This window comes from Globicephala melas, chromosome 7, assembly GCF_963455315.2.
Source record: "Globicephala melas chromosome 7, mGloMel1.2, whole genome shotgun sequence".
Classification (NCBI taxonomy): domain Eukaryota; kingdom Metazoa; phylum Chordata; class Mammalia; order Artiodactyla; family Delphinidae; genus Globicephala; species Globicephala melas.
In genome coordinates, this window is record NC_083320.1 from 29,357,171 (window position 1) to 29,383,420 (window position 26,250).

General features: G+C 37.5%; 1 protein-coding gene across 2 annotated transcripts in view; it reads right to left on the reverse strand.

Moving 5' to 3' along the window:
* Nucleotides 1-541: 541 nt before the first annotated feature.
* Nucleotides 542-26,250, reverse strand: part of ADAM23 (ADAM metallopeptidase domain 23) — a 165,767-nt gene continuing 140,058 nt past the window's right edge. Inside the window, exons 23-26 of one of the 2 annotated variants that reach the window (XM_030853824.2) lie at nt 25,197-25,365; nt 23,090-23,201; nt 11,221-11,311; nt 542-4,030 (exon numbers count right to left, since the gene is read on the reverse strand). In XM_030853824.2, the coding sequence (XP_030709684.1) occupies nt 3,982-4,030; nt 11,221-11,311; nt 23,090-23,201; nt 25,197-25,365 (421 nt within the window). In that variant the 3' untranslated portion in view covers nt 542-3,981. The remainder of the gene's footprint in view (nt 4,031-11,220; nt 11,312-23,089; nt 23,202-25,196; nt 25,366-26,250) is intronic. The other variant, XM_060301957.1, reaches the window with a different exon arrangement.

Here is a 26,250-nt window from a genome sequence, read left to right on the forward strand (position 1 = left end):
CACCAAAGCATGGCACTGGGGAGGGAGAGGAAACACTGAGAGACCTTCATGGAGAATGAATATTATTTGATGACCAATCCCATGCAAGGTGTGAGGAAATACCTTCCTTCTTTGAATGTTTCTGATCATACAGTTTAGATAACCAAATACTTCTATTTTTCTTTTTAGTTTGATTCTAATGGTACCAGGTCAAAAGTGTGGATGCTATGACTAGCCATCCCCTCTTTAAACCCAGTAGAGAGACACTAAAGAAAAAAAAATGGTAATGATATAGTCCTAAGGTGTTTTTTCCCCCTGACTTACTAAAAGCAAAGCATTTCCAATAAATCCACTGAAACTGAATCCTAATCAGCAATATATTTATCATTAATCAGAGATTTTATTTTGCTCCATTGACTGATCAAATTTTTAGTGAGCCTTTGATTAAGAGACCAGTACTAAAACTCTTGATCGTGTCAGGCGCACAGCCACTTAACCAACAATACAAGAGGACACAGAAAAAGGGTTTAAGAAAAATGATCAAAGTAAAAAGCTACAACACTCAATGTTAACAAAAGTTTTAATATACACTTGACTACAGATGCATACAATGACTACTGAATCTCCATCCATAGACAGCCAACAAGGTATGAATGAATTTATTAACTTCCAACAAAACTTCAGGTTGTGCACTTAAAAAACTGGAAACTATTTAAAAATAAAAATTAACAATGGAAGCAACAATGCTATAAAATATGATGGGATAACTTTAAAGAAAGGGTTCAAGTACTGTTTGGAAAGATCTTCAGACACCAGTCTTTGAGAAGTTTGTACATTTCCCATCTTTGCATAGTAAAAAAAGAAAAACAGAAACTAAACCCACACACATTCCACTTGGTAAAACTCCACAGCTCTACGTGATTCATGTTTTATAACATGCACTTATGTGTACTGCTCATTTATCTAATAGGAGTAGCTCTAATTTGATGGGCTCATGCAGTATCCCAGGGTGAGCAATGAAGTCAGCGCACATCTCCTCATCCATGTGTTATTACTTAATGTAGCAAAAGTAAGCAGGTGAAATGGGAACTTGTCATCACTTAACACTAACTCTTGTTGGGTAACATTAAACAGTGATATGCTTGTGTTTGGAGCTCAAACGAATAAAAAGGCATATTCACACCACAAGAATCAGCAAATGAATGGCATATGCAAGAGAAAATACAACAGAGTTTGAAACTACATAACCTAATACCATCAAAAATAACTATAATCCACTGTTCACAACTGGTATGGTTGCATTATCTTTCATAGTCATACACAGGTAGCTTAAAGCTTGTGTATTTTACATATACACACAAATAATTTAACACTGGAGCATAGGTTTCATTACCTATGAAATTGCCAGTGTAACAAAAAGTTACACTGACATTTGCCATATGTACATAATATTTGGGGACCACTGTGGTCTGATTTAAAACATAACATCGCACATTTACAATGTTGTTTGTGAAATGCTCAAAAGTTAACAATAGATTTAACTTGTTTGCACTACCATGGTTTTGTATCTATTAAGTCACCGTGGTGCCTCTGGAACAGCAGTGAAATGTGTACGGTGGACTCAGCAGCAGCTGAGTGTCCACTAATGAATAGGACCCAGCAACAGAGAGATGTAAACGATGTGGTGACAGGAAGAGATGCCGAGTAATCTGAGTTTCCTCCAAGCTTCCGCTAAGGGCCCGTGCCGCTTGGTAGAGGGATACACCCTGTGTCTTAGGAAGCCAAGAGTACGGCTGATAAACCTTGTAGGTAGCCCTGTGAGTACGATATAAACATACAGCTAGTTCTAGAGAAAGACTGCCTACCTGTGTAGCACCTAGGACTCAGAAAGCAGTAACAGGATTAAGATGTTAGGTTACGGTTTATTGTAGCATAGAGAAATTAAGGTTTCTGCTCTATGATTGCGATACTTCCACAATTAAAGATAACCTGGGGAAAACCCCACTGTTTCAGCAGTACATTTTTCGGACTTAATCCTTTGCAAAGTCCAAGCAAGAGTGGTGAGACTAGCGTCATGAATCTCGCCGAAGAGGAATTTAAAGCTCGATCTAGCAACTAATTTGGTTGTCATGAAGAAGTGACTAGTACAATTGGATGTCCTGTTTCTAAAAACAGGACATTAAAGAAGTGTGGGCTCTTTGGGGGCCTTCAGTAAAACTCATCTCTAGAAGGCTGCTCACTGAAAGGATCATGTACAAGTTTTTACATTCAAAACAAAGCTGGGACCAAATTTCTTTATGAAAGTATATACCTAACACTTGAACAAAAGCTATCTTGACCATAAATGGAAGAAGAATTCAATGACAGTGAATTAAATTTAGAGGGACCTGGGAACCCAGATTACATCTGCAAATCTGCCAGGAGGGGAAAGAAGGATGTGAATTTGTATATAGTAGAATCCCGTTGTAATCCAGCGCAACATTCCACCGACCGGCCATACACTGTGGGCCAAACAAGGTTTGTTGAAAATACAACACACAGAAGTAAAGCCTGTTTTAACAATGCTCACAAGAAGGTAATTGTTGTTTCTGTCCCCATGACCAGCTTTACAGTGGGTATCTACCATATATATTTTGAGGCAGGAAGTTGAAAGCATGAATGAAATATTGACAATAATAGATATGAATAAAATGGAAAGCTTAACTTCTTCCTCAAGCTTTCAACATTTAAAAATTATTTTTTAATTTAAGGCTTTAAGTTTATCCTCCTTGCACATTAAAGACAGGGAAAGAAAATTGTCAGAACCAAAAGCTAAAACCGTGAGCTTGGCACTTTTGTGATTAATTTGAGAGGGTGTCTACTTTCTTACATTATATACATGTTTATAATGACATCCAAAAAAATTTAGAGACTTAGTACATATATTTGCATTTACATAATTTTTATATTTTTCATATGGGTTATTTTGTTCTTTGTGTCCCCCACACTTTGTTTATTTTTGGTTTCAAGCATTTCATCTCATTCAAGCATTTCATTTTTTAATTGCACCTGTTTTGTGCCCCAAATCCCTGAATCTGTGGCCACATTTGTCCTTTTTGAAGCAAACCTAAGAATCACTGTACAACACGTTACAAGAGAGAAGGACAGAGACAGAAAGAAATAGAGAAAAGAACCCAAAAAGATGGGGAGCAAACAATAAACTCAAATTTACAGACAACCTTTACAAGAGAAATATTTCAGTACAGACAAGTGAAAACGATGTGTCAAAATCTCTTATTTCCATATTTACATTTATAAAAGAACTATACAATAGCTTCATTGTTCAAATTCCAGCTCCCATTTCCAAAGGATGCTCGGTCCAGGAGAAAAGACAATGGGAAAGTGAATCAACAAGAGCAGGGATGTGTGGAGCTCCTCGTGGCCTGGTCTAGACTAGGGGGCTGGGGGTCAGGCAGCTTCCATGGGCTCATCTGTCACCTTCACCTTAGGAATTCAGTTGCAGGTTTTGCTGTGGTTGGCTTGCTAGCTGCTTGTTGTATATATGCCATGCAGATTTTACCCTTTGATCTTCATGCCACTGGAGTGTGTCATTGGTAGGAAAAGAAAAAAAAAATCATGCCAAACCATTTAGAAGATATTAAGTGCCAACAGGCTGAGGAAAGAAAAAAAACATTTGCTATTTTTTAATGGTTCTTTTATTGCACTTAATTTTTGTTGTTGTTCCTTCTTCCTTTCATTGGAAAAAAAAATTCTGAAATCGTTCTTTTTATAACATTGTCTTTTGCTCCCTTTTATTGACAGGTGGTGGGAGGAGGTTCTTTGAAATTATTTCCAAAAAGGACAGTTTTCTTTTACCCCATCCCTGTCACCCCAACTTTAGTTCTGTAGTCATCACCACCCAGTGTTTTTGTTTACAGACTTAATAGTTCCGGCAACGATGCTGCAAGTATGTCATACCCAGAATCCAACAGTGCAAGATGCCGTTCATCCAGTGCCGCTGATTCAGATGGGGCCTTGCTGAGTAGGATCGAACCTCCTCTTCTTGACATTTCTTCCAGAGTGCGTCAAAAGAAGATGCAAGCAGGGGGGAAAAATCCACAATATCAATCAGATAGTGATGAGAGAAGGGTAATGATAATGACAACAATGCTAGTTCCAGAGCAAAGTGATCAACTGGCCCCAAGGCAGATTTTCCCAAATAACTTGAAATTGAAACACAGAACAGCTCACACTTTTGGCTGTTGGTACAACCTCCCTGCCAGTGTATATTCATTTATGAATACCAAAAGAAGCTTCAAGTTGTTCATTGTAAATCACAGAAAGCCACAGGCAGCCCAATTTGTCTGTTTCAGAAGTAAATGACATGGCTAATTTTAACTAGATGTAAATTATTCCAGGGAGGCTCTCCCACTTAGGGGGCTATTAGCAAAACTAAGAAAAATTCTGCAGGTCTTATAGCTACTTCCTTCCAGAACTTGAGAGTTCTAGATCAGTGGATCAGCTTTTGTCAAAGTGGAAAAAACAAAAACAAAACAAAATACCTTTGCTCTACTCAGTTATCTTGCTGCCTTGGTGGTGTGAGCTCTTACCCTACTCTGGAACAAGCATTTTTCTTACCTAGAAAGTTGAAAACCTGAGTGCACAGTAAGACAGTACACTCAAGGGAGAATGGACACAGGCTTGGGTTAGTTAAGCAAATACAGCAGCTTAGCTTAGTTTGAAGTAAGCAAGTTAAAATGCCTTGCTCACGGTGTCCGGTCTCCTAAAAAGAGGTTCCTATGTTTAAAAAGAGAAAAGAAAGAACCAGCAAGACACTACAAGGCAACAACAAAAGTTAGTTGCAACCTCCCCGTGGTCTGGCTTTATGTGGGGCATCGAGCAAGGGGGCTCATGCATTCAGTCTGCACACTGAGCGGGTGCAACGCAGCTGCCACCGCGGCATCATGCAAACCTGGAGACCAGTGAGTCCCCAGGATCCCTCATCCCCCTGCCCACTCACTTGGGGCCAGTTGGATACCCTTACAGCTCTAAGTACCAAAAGGATTACAGTATATTCCTCCTCGCCCAGAGGTAATTCAAAATCAGAACAATACCAAAGCTCAAAATATGTAGAAAGACATCCCGCAAAGTTCTTATTTTTTTCCGAGATGACCACTTTTATGCTTCTCTTTTGAAATAGCAAAAATAAACATCTTTAAAGAAAATCTCCCTTCTCTTTTTTAACCTTTTCATTATGGCATCTTCATTAATGGCTTAAGCATGTGGATCACTGGCTAACATGTAGTGCAAACACTATTTCCAACAGCGCTACTTTTTTCTCTTCACCATTCCCCAACCCTTCAACCCTCTTTTGGGTCAGTATTCTTAAAAGCAGCCGTTATTGAAGCTGCCCAGGAAAGAGAGGTGAGAACAAACAGGAAGTCTCCCGTGATGTATCTGTCACTGAGCTAGTTTACTTCAGAGCACAGGACCTGTGTCTCTACCTATGTTCACTGCCCTTGAAGGTAGATGTATAAGGAACCACACGCCCTGTGAGTCAGGTGGGGAAAAACAGGGACTGCTTGACCTTGTGAAATGACCCTGACGGACTAGGAGCCCCAACCTATTTAGATATGTATTGCTGGAACTCATGAGAAATGTCAAATTAACGTCAAAAGCGGATGTGGAGGAAAGATCAAGTGTGCTCATGCTACCCATGTAAATGACTATATTGCCCTCATTCAAGTTCAGGGAACATCAGATAAATAGCCACGTTTACGGTCATCATGACAATGTGGTTCTTTTTTTTTTTTTTGGCTGCACCGTGCAGCTTGTGGCATCTTAGTTCCCTGACCAAGGATCGAACCCGGGCCCACGGCAGTGAAAGCACTGAGTCCTAACCAGGAATTCCCTGGTTCATTTTTAAATGGAGATATGAAATTCCATTTCAGCCTGGCATACAGGCAACCTCTAGTGTCCAGAAGCTTGTGCTCCTTTTAAAAGTCAGTTTTTGAAGCTTAGATTGCATTTTTTATACAAAAAATGTTCTACAGTATGACTGGACTCCCAGGCCAGACCAGGAAGCCAAGCCACCCTCCTGTCTATGGGAAAATGGACTCTAGAAACCAATGGGGAATTCCAGGACCATGTTTCCTCCACTGATGTCCCAGCAGGGAGAAAGTGGAGCCCCGTGATGAAGACAGAGAGGGATACTCCTGCAGCAGGCTGACTTTGAGGGTTCCTCAGGGGTAAACTGTAAAACCACTATGGGCTACTGTACGTTGAGAACTGCCTGTCAAGTCTTTTTGTTCTATTTTAATGAGAAAGCACTACTCTCATGCGTAGATGTCTGCTGCTTTTCTTCCACAGTGTTTCCTCTGAATACCTCTGCTCACTAGATTCTGAAGGCAGCTCACTTTTTCATCATAACCTGCAAGGTATTTCTGGATCATTATAAAATATTAGTGTAATCTATAAACCCTGCATTGACCCAGTTTTCATCCATTTTCACTACTTTTGAAAAACCTGTACTTTTGTCTACTATATATTATACTACATATACATCTATACAAAATTTTTAAAAAGCACTTCAGGTAACAATAACCATCTTGGAATTGCAAAGTCTCAGGTCTTCTTTTAAGGGTATGTCTATCCACCACTAAGACCTTCTTTTCTTTCCATGATGAGTCATCACCTGCCCACCAAGAACCCTTTGCCCAACCCCGCCTCCTTGGTCACCTTAGACTGAGTTCCCTTCCCCAGGGGGTTGAGTCAGGGAGCTGAAGTGGGTCTTTCTGGCCAACCCAACACCAACACCACCTGTGAGGTCTGAGTGAGAAAGTGCCTAACCCAGGAGTCGCAGGTACTAGAGGAATAGGGCTCCTTATTTTGCACTGGGATATGGTCATGTAATTAAGATAAGCGGCAGTCTGGCTATCCTCCTCATGGAAAGACTACCTAAAATTGATCCCATTTCCTAACTCTATAAAAATGAAAAGCAAAACAAAGAAAAAAGGACATTTGCTTTTTTGAGAAAATGTAATTAGCAATATTAAGTTCCTTTCAAATTTCATCCAATGTGACATTCAAACAATTCGGTTAATTTTCCTTGTGATAATCCAGATATGGTCCTTTAAATTTCATTTATTGCAAGCACCTAAACAGTCCTTTCTTTAGCACTTCCAATGACAAGGAACAAGCCAAACAGAATCTCCTAGAGTTCAAGTCAGGCTCAGTAAGGACTTGTATCCCAAGTAACTTCTCATAGAGAGGAAACCACATATGTAATTCCACAGACTTATTAAATTAACACTTTTAATGTCAGGAGGAGCTCTGCCAGGCTAGGACGGCCACTCCTGCCACCAAATCCCATGCAGAGAGCAAGCAGCGGAATAATGGGACATGGCAACAGTCTTCCACAGACTGAGATTATACTATGGTTGGAAGAACTCAATATTCATCCTAAAATCTTGTGATATGAATTGCCAACAAACTATGGCATCATCTATTACCTTCAAGTTCTTTTCCTACCATCACCTAGAATTCCTCTTTTCTACTACCATTGCCTATGATGTTGATATACTTTATGTGCATATAAATGACCATATTGTTCACATCAAAATTCCTGTCTTCAAATTTAAGGAATTCAGCTAAAAAGCCATATCTAGGTTAATAACAGCAATTCTGTTCATTTTTAGATGGAGAGATGCAATTTTCTTTTTATATATTTGTCACTTTTCCTAAGCTTTAGATCCTAAATGCTACTAAAACGATCCTTCATTTTCTCAATTTTTTTCCGAAGTCCAGGGAAAGCAACAGCTCTAATGACCTAGTGGAGCAGCATGATTATTCAGCACTGGATAGGGGCCATGAGTCTCCAGGAGTCAACCAGGACAGAGGTTTGCAATCTTCCGCAGCACAATTCGTAGCTTTATTTAGTGGGTGTAGGGATGGAGAGAAAAAAAGAGCATGGGGTGAGTGTAAATCGATGCAGATGTGGTGGAAAGTTGGACAAATTGGTGTGCCAAGGGCCTATGTTCAGTTTTCACAGGATTTCTCAGAGAAAAATCCTGACACCCCCAAAGACTGTGAGTTCATAGACTGAATTATCCCTTAGCCATCTTCATACTTGGAATATGCAATTAACTGAAGTTACTAAGGTATGCCTGCCACATTATCCAATATATCAGAATATTAAAAAAAAAATAACCTACCAAATTAAGCATTTTTTTTCTTTTTAAGAGTTTCACAACCTTGCTCATGCAAGTCTTACTTACGTTAACCAAAACTTTCAGACTCTACTATTCTGCTAAAAAGAAGTAATCTAAATTCATATTATTTTTTTGACCACAGCAATCTTGATAAAGCTTCATGATCACTTTACGTACACAAATATGTACACATTCACACATGCATGTACGCTCACATATGCTTATGCTTTTACCACCTATTTCAGGGGAAATATGGTTTAAAAAAAAGAACCATAAAGAACGGCAGACAGTGTCAGGAGTCAGAGCACAGCTGTATTTCTCATGCGTACTCTAACAGATTATGTTTGGTATGATACTTCCTCCACATCTATGTTACTCAGTGTTATACCTAAAGAAATGTGACATTAGAAAAAAGTAGTACTTCCCCTGAGCAGTTAATATATTTTCCTTTAATCTAAAAGTTTATGTACCCTCAGATTCTTCAGGCTACTTTGCCCATTTCCCGTCTAGTAATAAAAATCCGTTTCAGGAGGGATTTCCAATAAAGGTATTTATTTAGAGCAATTCTTTTTAAAAACTGTTTTCAACTTCTGATTCTAAAGAAAGCTCTTTTGTATCTACACTGAACTCAATGAAAAAACTCGAAGTTTCAGTTCAACTAGCAAATAATTTTACTTCCAAATCACCTCTAGACTAATCATCTCCAAAACTGTCCAAATGGTGGGAAAACCTAAGCTTTATCATTCAGCACCCAAAGCTTTTTATTGCAAGGTGGAAGCAGTTATTTAAAGTTTAATACAAACCACATGGTTACTATTAAAATCTAAAGATCTAAACTCTGAAAATATAAAGCTCCTCATGGAGCAAAGCAATAGCACAAAGAGTAGCAGCTTCTCCGAATTTAAACGGCTAAAGCGACATGTTCAAGAATTCTGCCTTCATTTTTGCTTTGTTTCAGGGCATACAAATATTTACTTCGCACTACTGTGTGCCTGCTACAATGTCTTCCTATAAGGGTCATAGGGATGGGAAGGGGTATTGACACAGCCCAGCCGTACACGTGTCTGCACAGCACCCCCAGAAAGGCTGTTTTTCTCACCTCATTAAGTATCCATTTCTCCTCTCTTTTTGTGTGTGTGTGTGTGTGTGTTCTGATGATTAGACATCTCTCGCAGGTATAAATAAACTGTACGGGCCTAATCCACTTATATACACAGTGATAAAGGCTTTTTTGTTTTTCCCCAAAGAAACATGCAATTCAAGCTGTGAGCTAGGCCAGGCCACTGTTTTGAGGTCCTGCTACAGAACAGTGCTCTTATCGCCAAATGCTGAAGTGATACATCTGTCACTGCAGGTGGCTGGATGGCAAAGATGCCCAGGAGACTCTTCTCCAGGCCTTTGAAACTGAGGTTTCCTAACACTAAGGAGGCATAAGCCTGTGCATGAGCCCAATTTATTTTTCTTGAGGTATATTTATGAAAAAGTTCAAAGGAGCATTCTAGAATGATAACAGATCCTGGAACTACTGCAACGTACAATGACATTTTTACAGTAATGAGACACTGAAAAGTTTTTGCTGGAATTAGGTCAGCCCAAACAAACATATATTCTTTTGTTAGGTACCATGTGAGAGACTCACCATCTGGGCAATATTTTGGTAATACCATACAAGAAATTTAAACAGGACTTGCTTACTTTGTGTGTGTTTTTCAAAGTATTTTGATGCCAAAATTACTGTTTCGCCAAACAAGTTCAAGTTTATAAATATCCCTGTAGAAAAGACGTCCCATCTGATAACACCTTTCCAACTTGAAGCCACTCAAAATCTTGTAGGCTTATGCATTAAATCTTAATATAATAACAAAATTAGCAGAAAATGTTGAATTTATTTAAATCATCTATTGGTTTGTTTTTCTTTCATAATCAGTTTCTAATAATAACATTTTACCTGGTTTAAATATATTGAATTCAGAATTCCAAACATAAAATAGAAGAAAGTTCATAATTAAGGCAATTATTCAGATAATTCAAGGTCAGAAACTTTCAATTTCAATTGAAACTTTCAATTTAGGTCAAAAACTTCCTCTGTTAAATAGCCAGATGGAGGCAAAGTGGGTTTTGAATTTGGGTAATGGTCTTATTTCCTGTTTAAATTTGTTTCCCTAGATCTAATTGAAACTGAATTGATCACAGGGAGTGTTTGGCACAGGAGGTCTTATCTACAAACCACAATAATCAAGTCATCACAGCACGAAAAGGTATAAAAGGCAATTATCCAATGAATCCAAGGTATGGAAACATCCAAACTGGATAAATTAGGTCCAAAAACTTGGACCACAATTAAGGTTTGTTTGTGATTATCTGGTGTGTCTATTTAAACAAACTTACTTCAGTGATCAATGTACAATCCAAACTGAAAGGTCATATGAAAACACAAAGGCCTACCAATCATGTCAATATTAACAGTTCATTAGAAAATAGGAAGTGTCACAAAGCCACAGACTTCAAATTCCAATGAGAAACCAATTCAGTAGGTTAGGGAATTAATAAAACTATTTTTTTTAATCTGTTTTTATAAAATTAATGAAGCTTTTCGAATCACAAAGCTATACATGTTACATGTGAAAAATAAGAACCAAATGGTCTCTTAGTTTGTGAAAATTTCAAAATGTCAATGGCATATACACCAGTTTTAAACATATACAAGGAACTTATATCCACTTATTTCCAATGACATAGTTTCCTCGATTATCTGCATATAAATAAATGTTTCTCAGGATGCTTGCTCCTAAAAGTTATTTTATCAAAGAACTTCTCCTTTAAGCAGTGCATGTGAATGCCTTCTACATTTCATGTTTTCCCACTTGCCTGAAGATGATATTTGAGGTTCCATGTTTCTTCATTTCTGACCCATTTCTGAACAAAAATATTTATTTTTAGCAGTTTTATTGTTGAAACTCAAAATCTGGTAGCAGGAACTCAAAACTTAGTTATGTAAGCAGAAAAGAGAAGTACCAGAGCCACTGAGAAGAAGACATGCGGCATTGCTTACTTAAATCCCCATCCTGTGCCCCCAAGGACAATAGCTGCTACCAGGATGGCACCAGCGATGGAGCCTATTATGAGATTGGTGGCACTAGGACCTGTGACAAAGGATCATGGGAAGAAAGTCATATGAGCCGACCACTTTCATTACCACCAGGGACAGGCACATAAGCAGTTTCAGGAAGTAAGTGCCCTGCATAAAAGATCACTAAACACTTAAATCGCCTTTATTTATAGACAGCTACTGCTTGGATTCATCTACCTGGAAATCCAAAGTTTCTGCACCACTGACAGAATAAGTCATTCCGTTCACCTTTTTCAGAATTTGAAGCAAATTATGGATGCCCAATAGCTGCCGTTGCCCATCTTTCTTCTCCTCCCCTTTCCCAGTATCACGAATCAAACAAGTAAAAGAGCGAATAAAGAACACGCCTGCGTTAGAATTCATTCAATCTGACTGGCAAATGAGGGCATGAAAAGAAGTAAAACTATTCCACTGAAATGCTCTTTCAAGCAGCACATAAAGTTGTCTGAATGCTAAATTTTTTATCCCCCGTTGGAGACAGTTAAAATGTAGAAGTCGGAAGGAGGGTATCAAATAAATAGAAACGTTGAAGCTCTCAAAGAGCTTCACTGTACAGACCTATACAGTGTTTACACAGCAACATGGGGTTCCAAAGACAAGATATAAAGGAAGCATAAAATTCATTTGGGTAATTCTGTAGAAATGGGAAAAAGATTCCTTCGGTTCTTTTGAAAATTGAATCTATCTTCAATTTTCCAGTTATTGCTAAGAGAAATCTGAGACTTAGAGATAGTTAAAAAAAAAAAAATAGAGAGAGAGAGAGAGAGTCGGAAAGACAGCAAGAAAGAAAATGCAAGGTGGAGCTTCTATCAGTTGTTTAAGAGTTGAAACATACAGTAAATCCTCTCCACCCACATGGAAAATACTTTAGCTCACTGTTTTTAAATGTAAGAAACGCTAACTTCAGCAAACGAATTATTCTAAGTATCACAACCTCCAGGATGCTAATATGCAGGTCCAGTGCTCCTAACGGCAAGCCACTTCCAGTCCTAACTATACATCTCTGTTTCAGAAGTCATGAGGCCAATTATCATAGTTCCCCTAAGATCCTGAGTTTGTGTATACATTCATTTCTGTGTAAAAAAATTCTCTTTTCTGCTCACATCAGTGCCCTCAACTGTGTACATAAATGGATGCCACTTTTAGCAGCACCAAAATTGTGTGCATTGTATGTTTTCACTCGGAGACCTCCCAGTGCTGTGGGCATGAGTGGGGAGGTGGAGGATGAGTGAGTCTGGGGGACAATGGGAGGCTGGGGGATGTGGTCTTCACAGGCTAACCACTGAGGTTCTACAGAACATAAATCTCAGTGGCCTGTAGAGACACACTGAAAATAATAAATAATAATGAGTGCAGGAAAAGCAGATTACCTACTGTATATTGAGCACTTACTACATGCCGGGTAAAGTTCTAAGCTCTTGACAAATATTATTTCATTTGATCCTCACAAAAACCTTACGAGATAGGAACTATGATCATCCCTGCTTAATAGATGAAGAAACAGAGGCTTCTAGAAGTTAATAAGAGACAGAGGCAAAATCTGAACACAAATTTGTCTGACTCTCAAGCTTATGCTACAAATTGAGGGTCAGCGAACTACAGACCACAGGCCAAATATGCCCCCGATGCTTTTTTGGCAAAGAAATTTTATTGGAACACAGCCACGTTCATTGGTTTACATACTGTTTATGGCTGCTTTCATGCAGAGACAGCAGAGGTACGCACAGGCTATGACAGACACCCTGCGGCCTGCAAAGCCAAAACAATTTACTATCTTTAAGATTGCTAAACATTATCCCATTTAGCTGTATTTCCTCCCCACATTTTTTTCTGCTTTTGTTCTTTTTTTAAAAATTTTTATTTTATATTGGAGTATGGTTGATTAACAATGTTGTGTTAGTTTCAGGTGTACAGCAAAGTGATTCAGTTATACATATACATGTATCTATTCTTTTTCAAATTCTTTTCCCAGTTAGGTTGTTACAGAATATTAAGCAGACATCCTTGGGCTATACAGTAGGTCCTTGTTGGTTATCTATTTTAAATATAGCAGTGTGTATATGTCAATCCCAAACTCCCACATTTTAATAAGGAATCAAATTTTGAAACAAACTTTCAAAAAATTTGTATTGCCGTCTACATTCCGTATGCTTTAGAAATGATTTGTACTTTACCAGCCCAGAAAGCATAGGTTGGGATTAGAATCAATACATAATCCATGAGAAATGATTCCTGATTTACAATTATAAACTAAGGAGTAGAAGTAAAGGCAAAAATCCCAAACAAAACCAAAAAAAAAAAGCTCTGTGGAATCCTCAGTGACTAAATGAACATTAATACTATCAGTTGAACCAAAAAGTGTTAAAACCATCTATATCATACTATGTGGATTTTATTTTTAAAAAGCTATATTTCTGTTTTTAGCAATTATGGCAAAATTTAGAATTGGAAGGAAAAAAACCAGTAAACTAATAGACAAAAAGAGTGCAGAAACCAAGTTAAATAAATAAATCTATTTTAAAGAAATACATATATGCTTATACGGACTTACCTGTCACAACCAGAAAAAGCCACAAGCTAACAACAGTGGAAGGGTAGATGAAACAAAGGTTGGTAACAAAGACTATGCCTTACAGCAAAGGCCTTGGATTTTGCCCAGCTCTAAATTTTTCCAAGGGAAATTTATTAAAATTCATCCCTTCTGTTAGTACATTTCAGTTATGGCCAATAAATAGTATAAAATGATATAAAATGGAATTTATATACTATAAAATAATATAAAAAATGGAATTGGGATAATTTTTTAGAAAACTACCTTTCTTCAAGGAGGAATTTCACATAAATGTATATAGAATTTCTCCTGGAAAAGGAATGTTGCTTCTGTATATAATCCAGTTAACAGACCCAAAGTGAAATTTTACAGGACAAAGTTCTTGTTTTCTCTAAATATTTTACCTCTGTCATATACAAGTAAGTAAGGAGAAATAAAATATTTATTTTCTAACAAGTAAAGAGAAATAAAGTATCTTTTCCAGTATTTTAGCTTCCCTTGAGTTAATTAGCTTCACAGTCCATACAGATGGGATGTGAGTTAGAAGATCCCAGTCTAGTCAAAGCCCTTCAGTCAGGGGAGAGAAAGCTTAGGTAATCTTCAACACAAAGTGACACCTCTGGACTCCTCCTCTCTTAATGCTATTTTGGTGCCGAGGTCTCCCAGGCCCGTACTGTACTGTGTGCAGCAACTAATGGGACTAAGGAGGAACGTGTGTGATGTTAGCAACAAGCCCGTGGTTTGGGGAGGTTGAATAGAGTTTATCTGGTGTTTCCTTAAGATACTAGGAAATCATTCCTGGGCCACTGAGGAGGGTTACCACCACTACACTGAATAGAAAAGACAGCATGTGTGGGGTATTTCTGTCATTTGTAAATGCTTTCTCTGTAATTAGAGGGGGAAAATATTAGGATAATCTTTTAGTCTACAGATTGGCAACCTCATAAAAGCAATATCCCATGGAGAAATGACAGCTGTTGTGAGGATGTGGATCAAGTACAGAGCAACCTAAATTAAAGCACCAATGAGAAGAGCTGTATTTCTGTGTAGGGCAAGTGGCACACAATATATTTATTTATACACTTGTTATTTTTAAGACAAACGCACCAGATAATTTGCAACTGTTCACTTAAGGTTTGCACTAAATATCTTCCCTTTCTTAAGGCTCCTTGTTTCCAAATATTTATGTAAACTTCTGATTTGAATGATTAACCTATTCTATAAGAAGAAAATAAAGGCAGTATCCTGAATATCTTCTTTTTTAAAAAAAATTAAGCTGAAGCCTCCTGTATCACTCTAAATAAATGGAGGAAATATTAGTGGCTACATTTGGATTATCTTTAAAAGGAGCTACAACTGTTGATAATTCCTAGCTGTATACGTGGATCTATTTGACTGGTGAAGATTAAACTTGTTATAAGAATCCTAACAAACTCTCATATAAAAGCATTTTTGTCAATAGTTTGTCCAAAATATCTGTATCTTAAAATTACTTTTACAGATGGAGGAGCAATGGAAGCTTTTGGACCATTGCCTTAATTGTGAAGACATCATAAGCACCCCAATATTATTTTATGCCCCACATTGTTCCAGACAGGAGAAGGTTCTCCACTGCACGAGAAAACCACAGGACACAAACACATCCAAATCACACCACAAGGGGCACTACCACGGGGAACACAGCAATGAGACAACACATGGGGGAGTCAGATGCTAAGGGTCAGCTCACACGCCAGGAACCAAACAGAAACACTCTGAAACGCAGAAAGATGCTTACTCTATTCCCCACCCTGTGCCTCCAAAAATCACCCCCAGGGCCAGAATGGTGCCGGCCACAGCACCTATTAGCCTGCTTGTGGCCATGCTCACTGTGTGGAGGGAAAACGGAGATTTTTTTAACAAAGGAAATTAATTACACACTGATTTCACTAACATACACATAATCCGTTCAGGAAATGCTCTGAAAGTCAGTTAAAGATTGAGATCTTTGCTTTAAGATTTGAAGTTAAGATCTACATACACGTTGCAAATATTTGAGGATGATTTTGAATTTATGTTCAAATTCCACAAATGCTACTTAAAAACATAATCTTTTATAAATACTTTAAACATGTAAATAATCCAATTTGAGTTATAGGTCCTACACGGAGTGAGATAAAATTAAAATGTAATTTTAATTGCATAACAGCAAATCTGTATTTTGGTTATGAAAGTAATAAACCATTACTATGCTTTTTATAAACTTCTCAAACCATGAAATATGCCTAAGAAGCGATATCTTTTTTAAAATTCAGATCTTATTCCAATTTTGTGAAAATCCTTACAAATTTAAAACAGAATATATTTCAGATGAACCACATTTTTACCTGGAAAGTTACTTTATCTGGAAAAGTGTATCTCAAATAACCTGCAATGTTTGGGACACACATTGTATTGGGACATTTAGTTTTTGTTTATAGTCTCCAGTGTATAAACTACGCACTGAGAGAAAGTTAGGGTCTCTGGGCAACTGTCTTAATTGCTTCAAACCATGCAGTAGCGGATGGCTGAGTGGAGACACTCCATCCCCGCACATCACGACTTCTGTGAATAGCTTTGGCAGGTTGCAAAATGGGCCTGGAATGAGCACAGGTCCCCAGCGTTCTCTGCATGGGCAAGGTGAAGTTTAGCATTGAAGGAGGGAGGCAGGTTATTCAGGGTTGAACGTGTCTGTGCGGCTGTGAATATACATGCAAACCTGTGGACAAAAATGCACTTTAACTCACATTTCTATGTGAATCAAAAGTACTGGCTTCAATCACTTTACCGATGAAGACCGAAATTAGCTTCCACAAGGCTGCATTCACACAGATTGTGTGTTATGGGAAACAAAGAACTATGACTCGAAGTCACAATTTTTTAAGGCTTAATATTGGGCTTGTTAACATTTTGAGCTAAATATTCTCCCAAAGAAGAGAGGGGACCTTGGTGAGCAACAGTACAATTGCTTCATTTTATCACAGAGCAAATAATCTGAGTGAGAGATTCTAGTTTTATCATTAACTAAGCACAACCTGAGTTGTTCTTAAAATAACGAAAAAGATGGGGGACACAACAGAAAACAGAGAAAGTCTATGGAGAGCATTGAGGGGAAAAGAAAGAAGACCAACATATAAGGTGGTGGCAATGTTTTCCAAATATGACAGTACATTATAATTCAAAATAACCTAACTGATGGCTCAGATTTCCAAATTGTGGAGGTAAATATTGGGATGAAGGGTATTCTAGATTGAGTGCCTTATTTTTTCTTTTTTTGAGTCCTTAGAAAATCATTGCTTTCAGAATACTAAATTAACCAGGATACATCATGTTATCATTTTTTTTTTTTTTGCTTTTTTTGCTTAAGTTTTAGGCATTGGCCCTCAGACCCGAAGTACGTGAGAGTACTATTACCTCGTTAATTCTTATATAAGCTCTATGTGCTAAATTACAAGAAACACACACACATCTCTGTAAAACATAATGATAAATGAATATTTGTTATCTTTATAGTAACTGTATGAATGATGACTAAAAATAGCTATTTTAAAAGGCTTTTTGTATTTGCTATGGATGTAATTTCTCACTGCAGAACTGAGAGAATTAGGCAATCAATCATGCAGGTGTTAGAAACAACCAGAGGAATAAGACTTCTACAGATGCTTCAAATATGTATTCAAGATAAACAGATATAGTCTTTAATCTCCCCGGAGCAAGAACAGTTACCTCCAATTCTTAACCGATGAGTAGTCAACACCAAAGCAACATAAAAGTAAGTGGAAAAATAGCTTTTTCAAAGGTATCCTCTCCCGTCTTTGCTCTCCCTCCCTCCCACTACTTTTAATGGTGGTATACTAAAAATATATGTAAAATCTATTTGATTCTTTATCATGATACTTGACAGGGTTATCTCTTTCAGTAGGTAGCGACTCAACGTGTTTTCAAACTGGCATGAATTCACTGAGTGGCTCACAGGTGGGTGGATTTGTACAGGGGAAAATATTCGGAAACCAAGGTCTCAGTTGCTCTTCACAGCTACAAAGAATTTATCTTCTCATGGAAAAAAAATTCCTTGGATCTTTAGGGGCCTATGACCTAGTTTCACTTCTGTAAGAATTTATTTATTATGTGACTGTATTTGTTCATTCACTCACTCATTTGTTATCTACCAAATGCATTTTTTTGGGGGTTCCAGAAAATACGGTGTAAGAGTAAGGGAGCAAACAACACAGTTTGGTTAAAGATTAAGTATAGTATTTATTTCTAATCTTAAATTTTAACAAGATAATAAATCTCTGCAGAAGGAACTTTGGTGCATAGAGTACAAGTGATGGCTTTGATGCCTCCTGCCTTTGAAGTATTAAAGGATGCAGGATTATAGCCCCTTTTGGTTCATTGGAATCACATAGATGAAATAATGCAGCTTTTTGTTTCAGAAAGTCTCTAAAAGCAAGAAAAGAAAAAAGCCAATCGCTCAGTTTCAAAAACACAATTTCAAAGTGTCTGAAGCATGACTAGTCTGTGGAAGAATTCTACATATAAAATAGAAATTCCTAAGAAAAGGAAAAATTTCATAGTTCGTATCTTGATATTATATATGTCTCAAAAATTCTACCTCTTATCACATATGATAGCAGGGACCAAGATTAAAAATAATAGTAATAATCCAGCCAACAACAGAAAGAGGAAAACAAAAATGAAAACATACTGCTAAATGTTAATAATATAATGCTTCCTTTGACAGTAATGGATCAGCTAATAAGCTTAATCATTACCTGTTTTATTTTTTTCACCCTTTCTACTTAGTACTGCTATGAAAACTAGCAGCATAACTGAACACCCAGCTTTAACTCAGGCTGTGTGCAATAACAGAAAGAAAACATTGGGCTGAAGATCAGGTGATCTACGTTTTATTGTTGGCTCTGCACCTAACTGGCTGTTAACCTTGCTAATTTAGTTTTCTCATTTTTAAAACAATGGGTCTGAACTGAATTGCCACTAAGGCCCTTCCATCTCTGATCTGATGACTATTGTCATGATGAAAGGCTCTGACCAAAGCTTCCCAGGACCGTTCTTTGCCCTTATATATATCAATAAAAATATTTGATATGTTCCAGTTTCTTCTCTTTCCTCCTACAATGGTGCTACAAACCAACCAGTGAGAAAAGTTCCATTGTATTTCATAATAAGCACTGCGCAACGATGCCTACACGTTACAAAAATTACTGGTACTTGACGTGGTTCTCCTTACAGCAGGTGGAAATTCTAGGTCTTCTAAACAGAGTTCCAACATATTTTATCCTTGTAGAACAAACCAAAATAATTTCTTTCAGGGAGTTCAGTGGAAACAGGTTGGGAGAAGAGGGACCCAGAAAAGTCTTCATATGTAAAATGAATGACAATGTAGAAAACATGAATGAAGTAATATGTGATAGAAAATCTTTTTAAAAAAATCCTCGCCCACATGGTTTTTGCATTGAGATCCTATTTCTTGTCTTGTAGTAATTTTGATTTGAGTGTTGGAGCAAAGAATCTAGCATGCTTTAAACAGTGGGTTAACAGTGGACAACTTTAGCGAGTACAGAGTAACTTCAATGGCAATACTTTCAAGTGTGTTTTTCATCCCTACCTAGATGGAGAAGTTGAATTTTTATTCTTCCAGGAACCTATAGTTAAAATGAAAGGAATACCCAAAACACATTGGTTCATTTCTGACTTCCTCAAATCAATGGAAACAGAGTCACAGAATTCACCTTTATTTTTTTACTAATTTGGTCTTGATCCAACACCAGACCAATTCAATCATGAGAAAGAATGTAGAGCACAAAGTTATAGAGAAAAACTTTGGCACCTCATACAGCTGCTGAACCTACAGTCAAGGAAGTACTGATTGTTTCAATACCTTGAGTTCATTACTTGTTACTCTTCAGCAAGGCAATACAACAAACGGATTCTGAAAAACGGAAAATCAGCACTACATGCACCATTTCACTTCCTTTATATATTCCCAAAGAGAAGGAATGTGATATTTATTGAGTGCCTACTATGTGCAAGGATGTGCTGACTTTTAAATAGTAGAGAATCAATAAATATTTGCTATCTGGATTAAAAAATAGAAGTAAAGTACCTAGTTTCTCTTTTACCATCTTCTTTTAACCAGAATATCAAAAATCTACAGCCAAGTGTTTAAATTTTTATTTCTGTTGTTTCCCATTTTCCTAGTGTATTACTGGAGTTTCCTATAGAGGCTGAAAAGATATAAACGACCGTTATGGATAGAGCCATTATTTCTTTGTTCTAAAATTGCTTGACTTTTCTGGAAATCTGATAATTTACAATAATAACTGCTCTTTGTTTATATCAATTAATGGCTTTTTTTCAAATGAATCAAGATTATTAGAGATTCATGAGGATTTTAGAAATTTTAGAGCCAATTGGTAGGTTTACTCAAATGATTCCACTGTCTTCATTAAGAATTTAAAAAAAAAAGAAAATATGCAATAGGAAAGAAACTTACCAGAATGCTAACATTGATTACCTCTGAGTTGCCAGATTAAGAATGGTTTTTATCCTCTTTTTAATCTTTTCTGTATTTTCAAAATTTCCTACAATAAACTTGAATGATCAAAAAGGTTATCTTCAGAAGATAATGAAAACTAGCACCACATGAAATGGGAAGACAGCAAAACAAAACAAAAGGCAGCTATGGATATTCTCTTCTCTAGAATGTAGTTTACTTTATGCTTCCAAGTAAGTTTTCTGGGCACAGGTGAGTGAAGGAACAGGGAACAGAGAGAACCAGACAATTAATTATCCCCTATCCTACATAATGAATAAGGACAAAGTCTAAGCCACTTTAGCTCTGCTCATCTGTTCAGGCATCCTTATACATCACTTGAGGAAACAGCATCTAGATCTTTCAGAGAATCACAGACATGCTATGGTGAGAAAATTTGGAAAGAATGAATCTCTCCTTCTTGTCAGAGCCTAAATCTTCTCTAAATCTAAGTTCTGAAGGTGGATCCAAGAATTTTTTGTACTAATTTTAAAGTAACGAAAGACTAAATGTAAAAGTGGAATTGGTTCCTTTTTAGAAATAGAAGGAGAACAGAAATAGACTGTGAGGGTGTGCTTGTGATTCTTATAGAATCTTAATATCACGGCATATTAAGCAAACTCATGAGAAGTGTTTTAACACACCCACTCCTACTGAACATTACACATGCACCCAAATCAGCCTAAATCTCTTCAGGAATTGAGGACTATGGAACTTCATATGCTTTCGAAGTCATAGTTTCCTCTATGGACAATACTGAAGCTCAGAGAGGTTAAAGGCACTTTCATCCAAAACTAAGCAGATCAAAATGACACTATTTCGATATGCATTTTTCCTACCTTCAGGAAAAAAAAGCATGATAGTTATTTATAAAATACTGTTAGCAGTACCATGAAAAAGAAGAACCTGATATACAATGCCCATTGGTGTACAACATTTGTTCTAGTCATTTTTTGGTTTCTCAGGTACAATGCTACAGATGCTATAGTAAGCCTACTGTAACTGATGACTTTTCTAGATCTTTGAAAATCATAAAATGGGTTGGGAATGGGAAGAATAGTGAGAAAGTGACTATCATATTTATGATGACACAGGCTACATTATAACACGATGTAAAAAAAGAGAATAGGCCTGAGTTTGGGCACTTGGGTCCTGGTCCCAGCCCAGCCTCTGGTTACCTGAGTAACCATAGTATGTCACCTGACCTCAGGGGCTGAGAGTTCCCATCTACAAAATGTGGGTGGTTCCAGTCAGAATGGCCATCACCAAAAAATCTACAAACAATAAATGCTGGAGAGGGTATGGAGAAAAGGGAAACCTCTTGCAATGTTGGTGGGAATGTAAATTGATACAGCCACTATGGAGAACAGTATGGAGGTTCCTTAAAAAACTAAAAATAGAACTACCATATGACCCAGCAATCCCACTACTGGGCATATACCCTGCAAAAACCATAATTCAAAAAGAGTCATGTACCACAATGTTCACTGCAGCACTATTTACAATAGCCAGGACATGGAAGCAACCTAAGTGTCCATCGACAGATGAATGGGTAAAGAAGATGTGGCACATATATACAATGGAATATTACTCAGCCATAAAAAGAAACAAAACTGAGTTATTTGTAGTGAGGTGGATGGACCTAGAGACTGTCATACAGAGTGAAGTAAGCCAGAAAGAGAAAAACAAATACCATATGCTAACACATATATATGGAATCTAAAAAAAAAAAAAGGTTCTGAAGAACCTAGGGGCAGGACAGGAATAAAGACGTAGACGTAGAGAATGGACTTGAGGACACGGGGAGGGGGAAGGGTAAGCTGGGACAAAGTGAGACAGTGGCATGGACATATATATACTACCAAATGTAAAATAGATAGCTAGTGGGAAGCAGCCGCATAGCACAGAGAGATCAGCTCAGTGCTTTGTGACCACCTAGAGGGGTGGGATAGGGAGGGTGGGAGGGAGACTCAAGAGGGAGGATATATGGGGATATATGTATATGTATAGCTGATTCACTTTGTTATAAAGCAGAAACTAACACAACATTGTAAAGCAATTATACTCCAATAAAGATGTAAAAAAAAAAAATGAGGGTGGTTCTAGATGGCCACTGAGACTCCTTCTAACTCTAAACTCCTTTTAATGGCTGGTTAAAACAAAGTTCCAGATCTTTCACGTTTTCTCTTTGAAGTATTAGAGGTCTGTGAAGTATTCCAATTTCTTCCTAATCAAAAGTGTGCTTAAACAGAGCATGGAAGACTACAACTTCCTTCTGGAAGGACTCAAGTAGTGAGGAATGACCAGAGTCTCATGTCAGTGAAAAAGAGTTTATCTATTAAAAACACTGGCATAGCTTAGACAAACTATAAAATGATTAACATTTGTGATTATGGAAGAAGAATGAGGTTTAAAAGAAAGAAAGGAAATTGGTATATTTACTTCTCCCCAATCTCAGTTCTAGGCTAATGGGTAACAAACATTTTTTTTCAATGTTATATTACAAGAACCCTTAATTCTGTAGTGATATGAATCATACATTTTAACGGCAAAAAGAGATATTCTTATGTGTCTCCTGTCAAATCTATGAAGTTGTTATATTGGCGCCACTGGAAGAGTACCAATGAATTCAGTATGCAAGGAACTGAAACCGAAATCACACAAACCCTTGGGTCCTTCGTCCTTCGGGGGGTGCAGGCTCCTAACTGGATCCCGGATACTGCAGTCTGTCCCTGCCCAGGTGAAATCACAGATGCAGGTGGCTTCATTACTGCACACCTGTGAAGAACAAAGAACAGAGATGCGCCATTTTCACTGCACTTGGTGGAATAATGGTGATAAATGTAAAAGGGACATGGAACAAGGCAGAGGCTTTAAAACCCATTGGGAATTTTTAAAAATTTCCCATGGTTCTGAATACTAGACAAGGGGAAACAATGTATAGATCCAATAGTTGGATGATGGTTTTTTTCAGTTAATTGTAGAAAAATCAAGAATAAAAGGAAGAAATTTTTAAATTAAATGTTAATTACTCGTGTTGATATTATTTAAGTACACAAATGTCTGACAATGTAGAAACATATATGCTTAACTCAAGAAATTAAGCGATACTGGGTTTAAGAGGCATTGCCAGAGATGAAATACCCGGAGGCATAAATCACCAATGCACTGCATCATCTCACCACGCTCAACACAGAAGTCATGAGGGGTCACTCTGCCAGCCAAACACACACCCTCCCACCTTCCCTGCCTGCCCGCGGTCTCACTCCTGTCTCAGTCAGCCAGGCTGAAGACCATCCTAGAGCGATCTCTGTCCCTTTCTCTTCCTCTGGGGACCAAGCAGCATGCTGGAATGGATGTGTAATTTAGATGAAATAAATAACCATCCACAAACTAGAGACAGAGTAGGCTAAATCCTCATCTGCCTGTGAAATACATTCGCAGATAGATTATTTAGAGATGATAAAATCGAATTTAAGCTTATTGGAATAAGAGCTTTTTAATCTGAAATGACATAACACCATGATTATGATTAACAGGCTGAATTTAACCCCTTTTTTAACAAGATGAAAAAGTGGGAGGGGTAGTGGAGACTCATGCGCCTTTTTAAAGCAATAAATTTTATAATGCTTTCAGAACAATAACTGAATAACTGAGAGGTCTGCCCAGTGCTTTTACTTTACTGTAGCAATTATTGAATATTTACTACATTTACTATGTGCTGGGTACTTATGCTCAGTGCTTTGTGTATAGCATCTCATTTAATACTCACACTAGCACCCTGATGGCTGAGAGAGGTTGAGTGACTTGCCCAAAGTCACTGGGATAGAAAGAAGCAGAGCCAGGATTCAAACCCAGGATTCTTTCTAGCCACAAAAATCCATGTTCTTGACCACTAGGCTGTACTGCCTCCCAGTGAGCCTATGATTTCAACCAAACACGAAATCATAGTCATTGGGCATAAGCTTCTTATGTCTTTCTACCTTGTTCTATGACATATCACCTGTTTAGCTATCTATATTTTGGATTATTTTTACCTTCATTGCAGCATCTTCCTTTGAGATGATCACTCTGAGTTTCTTCATGTCTGTTTTTTTCCATTTCAGAAGGCTGTTTAAATTCTGAACTACTTTTCTTTTACTAAACCCAATTTAAATAATTATTAAAATGTGCTTTTAAGTATTAAACCTCGGTTTGCCAGGAAGCATCTGCCCAAACACTTTGTGCATAGAATTAAAGCTACATGCAGTTGTCATAGAAAGTACATCTTCTCTTTGGCTGCCAACGGTCCAAGCATAACCGTACAACTTTAAACACGTGAATTACAGCTGTGATCCAACCTCTAGTCTAGTGTGATCTTGCACACATAGATACTCAGTATGCATGTTGAGTAGCCGGAAGGCAGTTACTGAGAGGGTGTAAATTATTGTGAATGGTACAAAGCAGTCACATGGGGTCTACAGTTTCTTTAGGAACCACATCCATTTTCTTCCAACTCCTTGGATGCCAAGCTATCTCTAGAGACTGCAGTGACTACAAATAGCCAGTGGTAAAAGAAACAACAAAAATAAAACCATATCAACACATATAGGAGTTATTCTTAGCAGATAAGGATACTAAGGAAATAATCATAGTCAGTGCATAGATATTAACAACAGTCACGGAAGGAGAATGGCTGAACTGGAAGTCCAACCACTGTGAAGCTGGGGGATGCCAGACAATGTTTGGTATCCTCCAACTTCAGATTTGGGCTGGACACTGATGCCTACTTACCCCATGGCCGGAACAGACTTTACCCTTGGAATCGAGAGGGCAGCTGCTCATATTCAGGGCCTGAATCTGTAGGCACTTCCGATCTAAACACATCATAGATGGGCCACATGGCGTTCCATCTTCTACATAGCCCACATCTGTATCATCATCTAAAACCACATGAGCACCACTAAAAAGAGAAGAATAGTCATACAACCATTAGCACCAGACTTAGAAATATAACATCAGCATGAATGAGGTTTGCTCTTTAGGAAACTGAAGAGGCTGTCAGAGGACATGGATTTCTTCTAGCATTTCTCTACTTTTCTCTTCCTTTCCCCCTTTCCCCACCTCCCCTAAATAAAAGAAACTGTCTTTCACTATCATTATTACACTGCAGTTCATCAGAACAAAAAAAATGTCATTTGCACAAAGTGTGTTCTAAATCTTCCCTTGTTTTCAAGACCAACATTAAAACTAGGGGAGAGGTGTGCATAAGAACAAGACGAGCAATCTTATCATTAGCTCTTCAAGACTTTCAGCTGTTTCACGATGCAAAAAGGCAGATGTTGAGCATAAATAGCAAATGAAAATATTTTTTAAATTATTACTTTAGAGGATTGGACTATTCATGATTGAAAAAAATAAGCCGGTTCCTCTCTATTGATACATATAATTCTAAAATCTCAAAACGAAGGACAGCTTGAATTTGAATAATAATCAATGTTATAATTACTAATTAAGTACCTTGCTGAATATTTTTAAAATATACTAGTTTAGAATAAAACAATATAATTTAACAAGGTTGTTGTATCTAAAGACATGCAAAAATTTACACATTCAAAGGAAGCTTCTGTGCATCAAAGTAACTAGATCTGAGGACTACAAATTTATTCCAGGAAGGATCTTATTGTCTATGACACTGTTAGAATAGTCTTTAGAGCCATTTAAAAGACAGAAAATCAGCAACCATTTGACCAAGACAGCAATATCCAATTTGGTTACCCAATCAATTTACTAAATTCTATTCAAAATTACTTTGGGATGTTTCCAAATCTTTCATTCACTCATATAA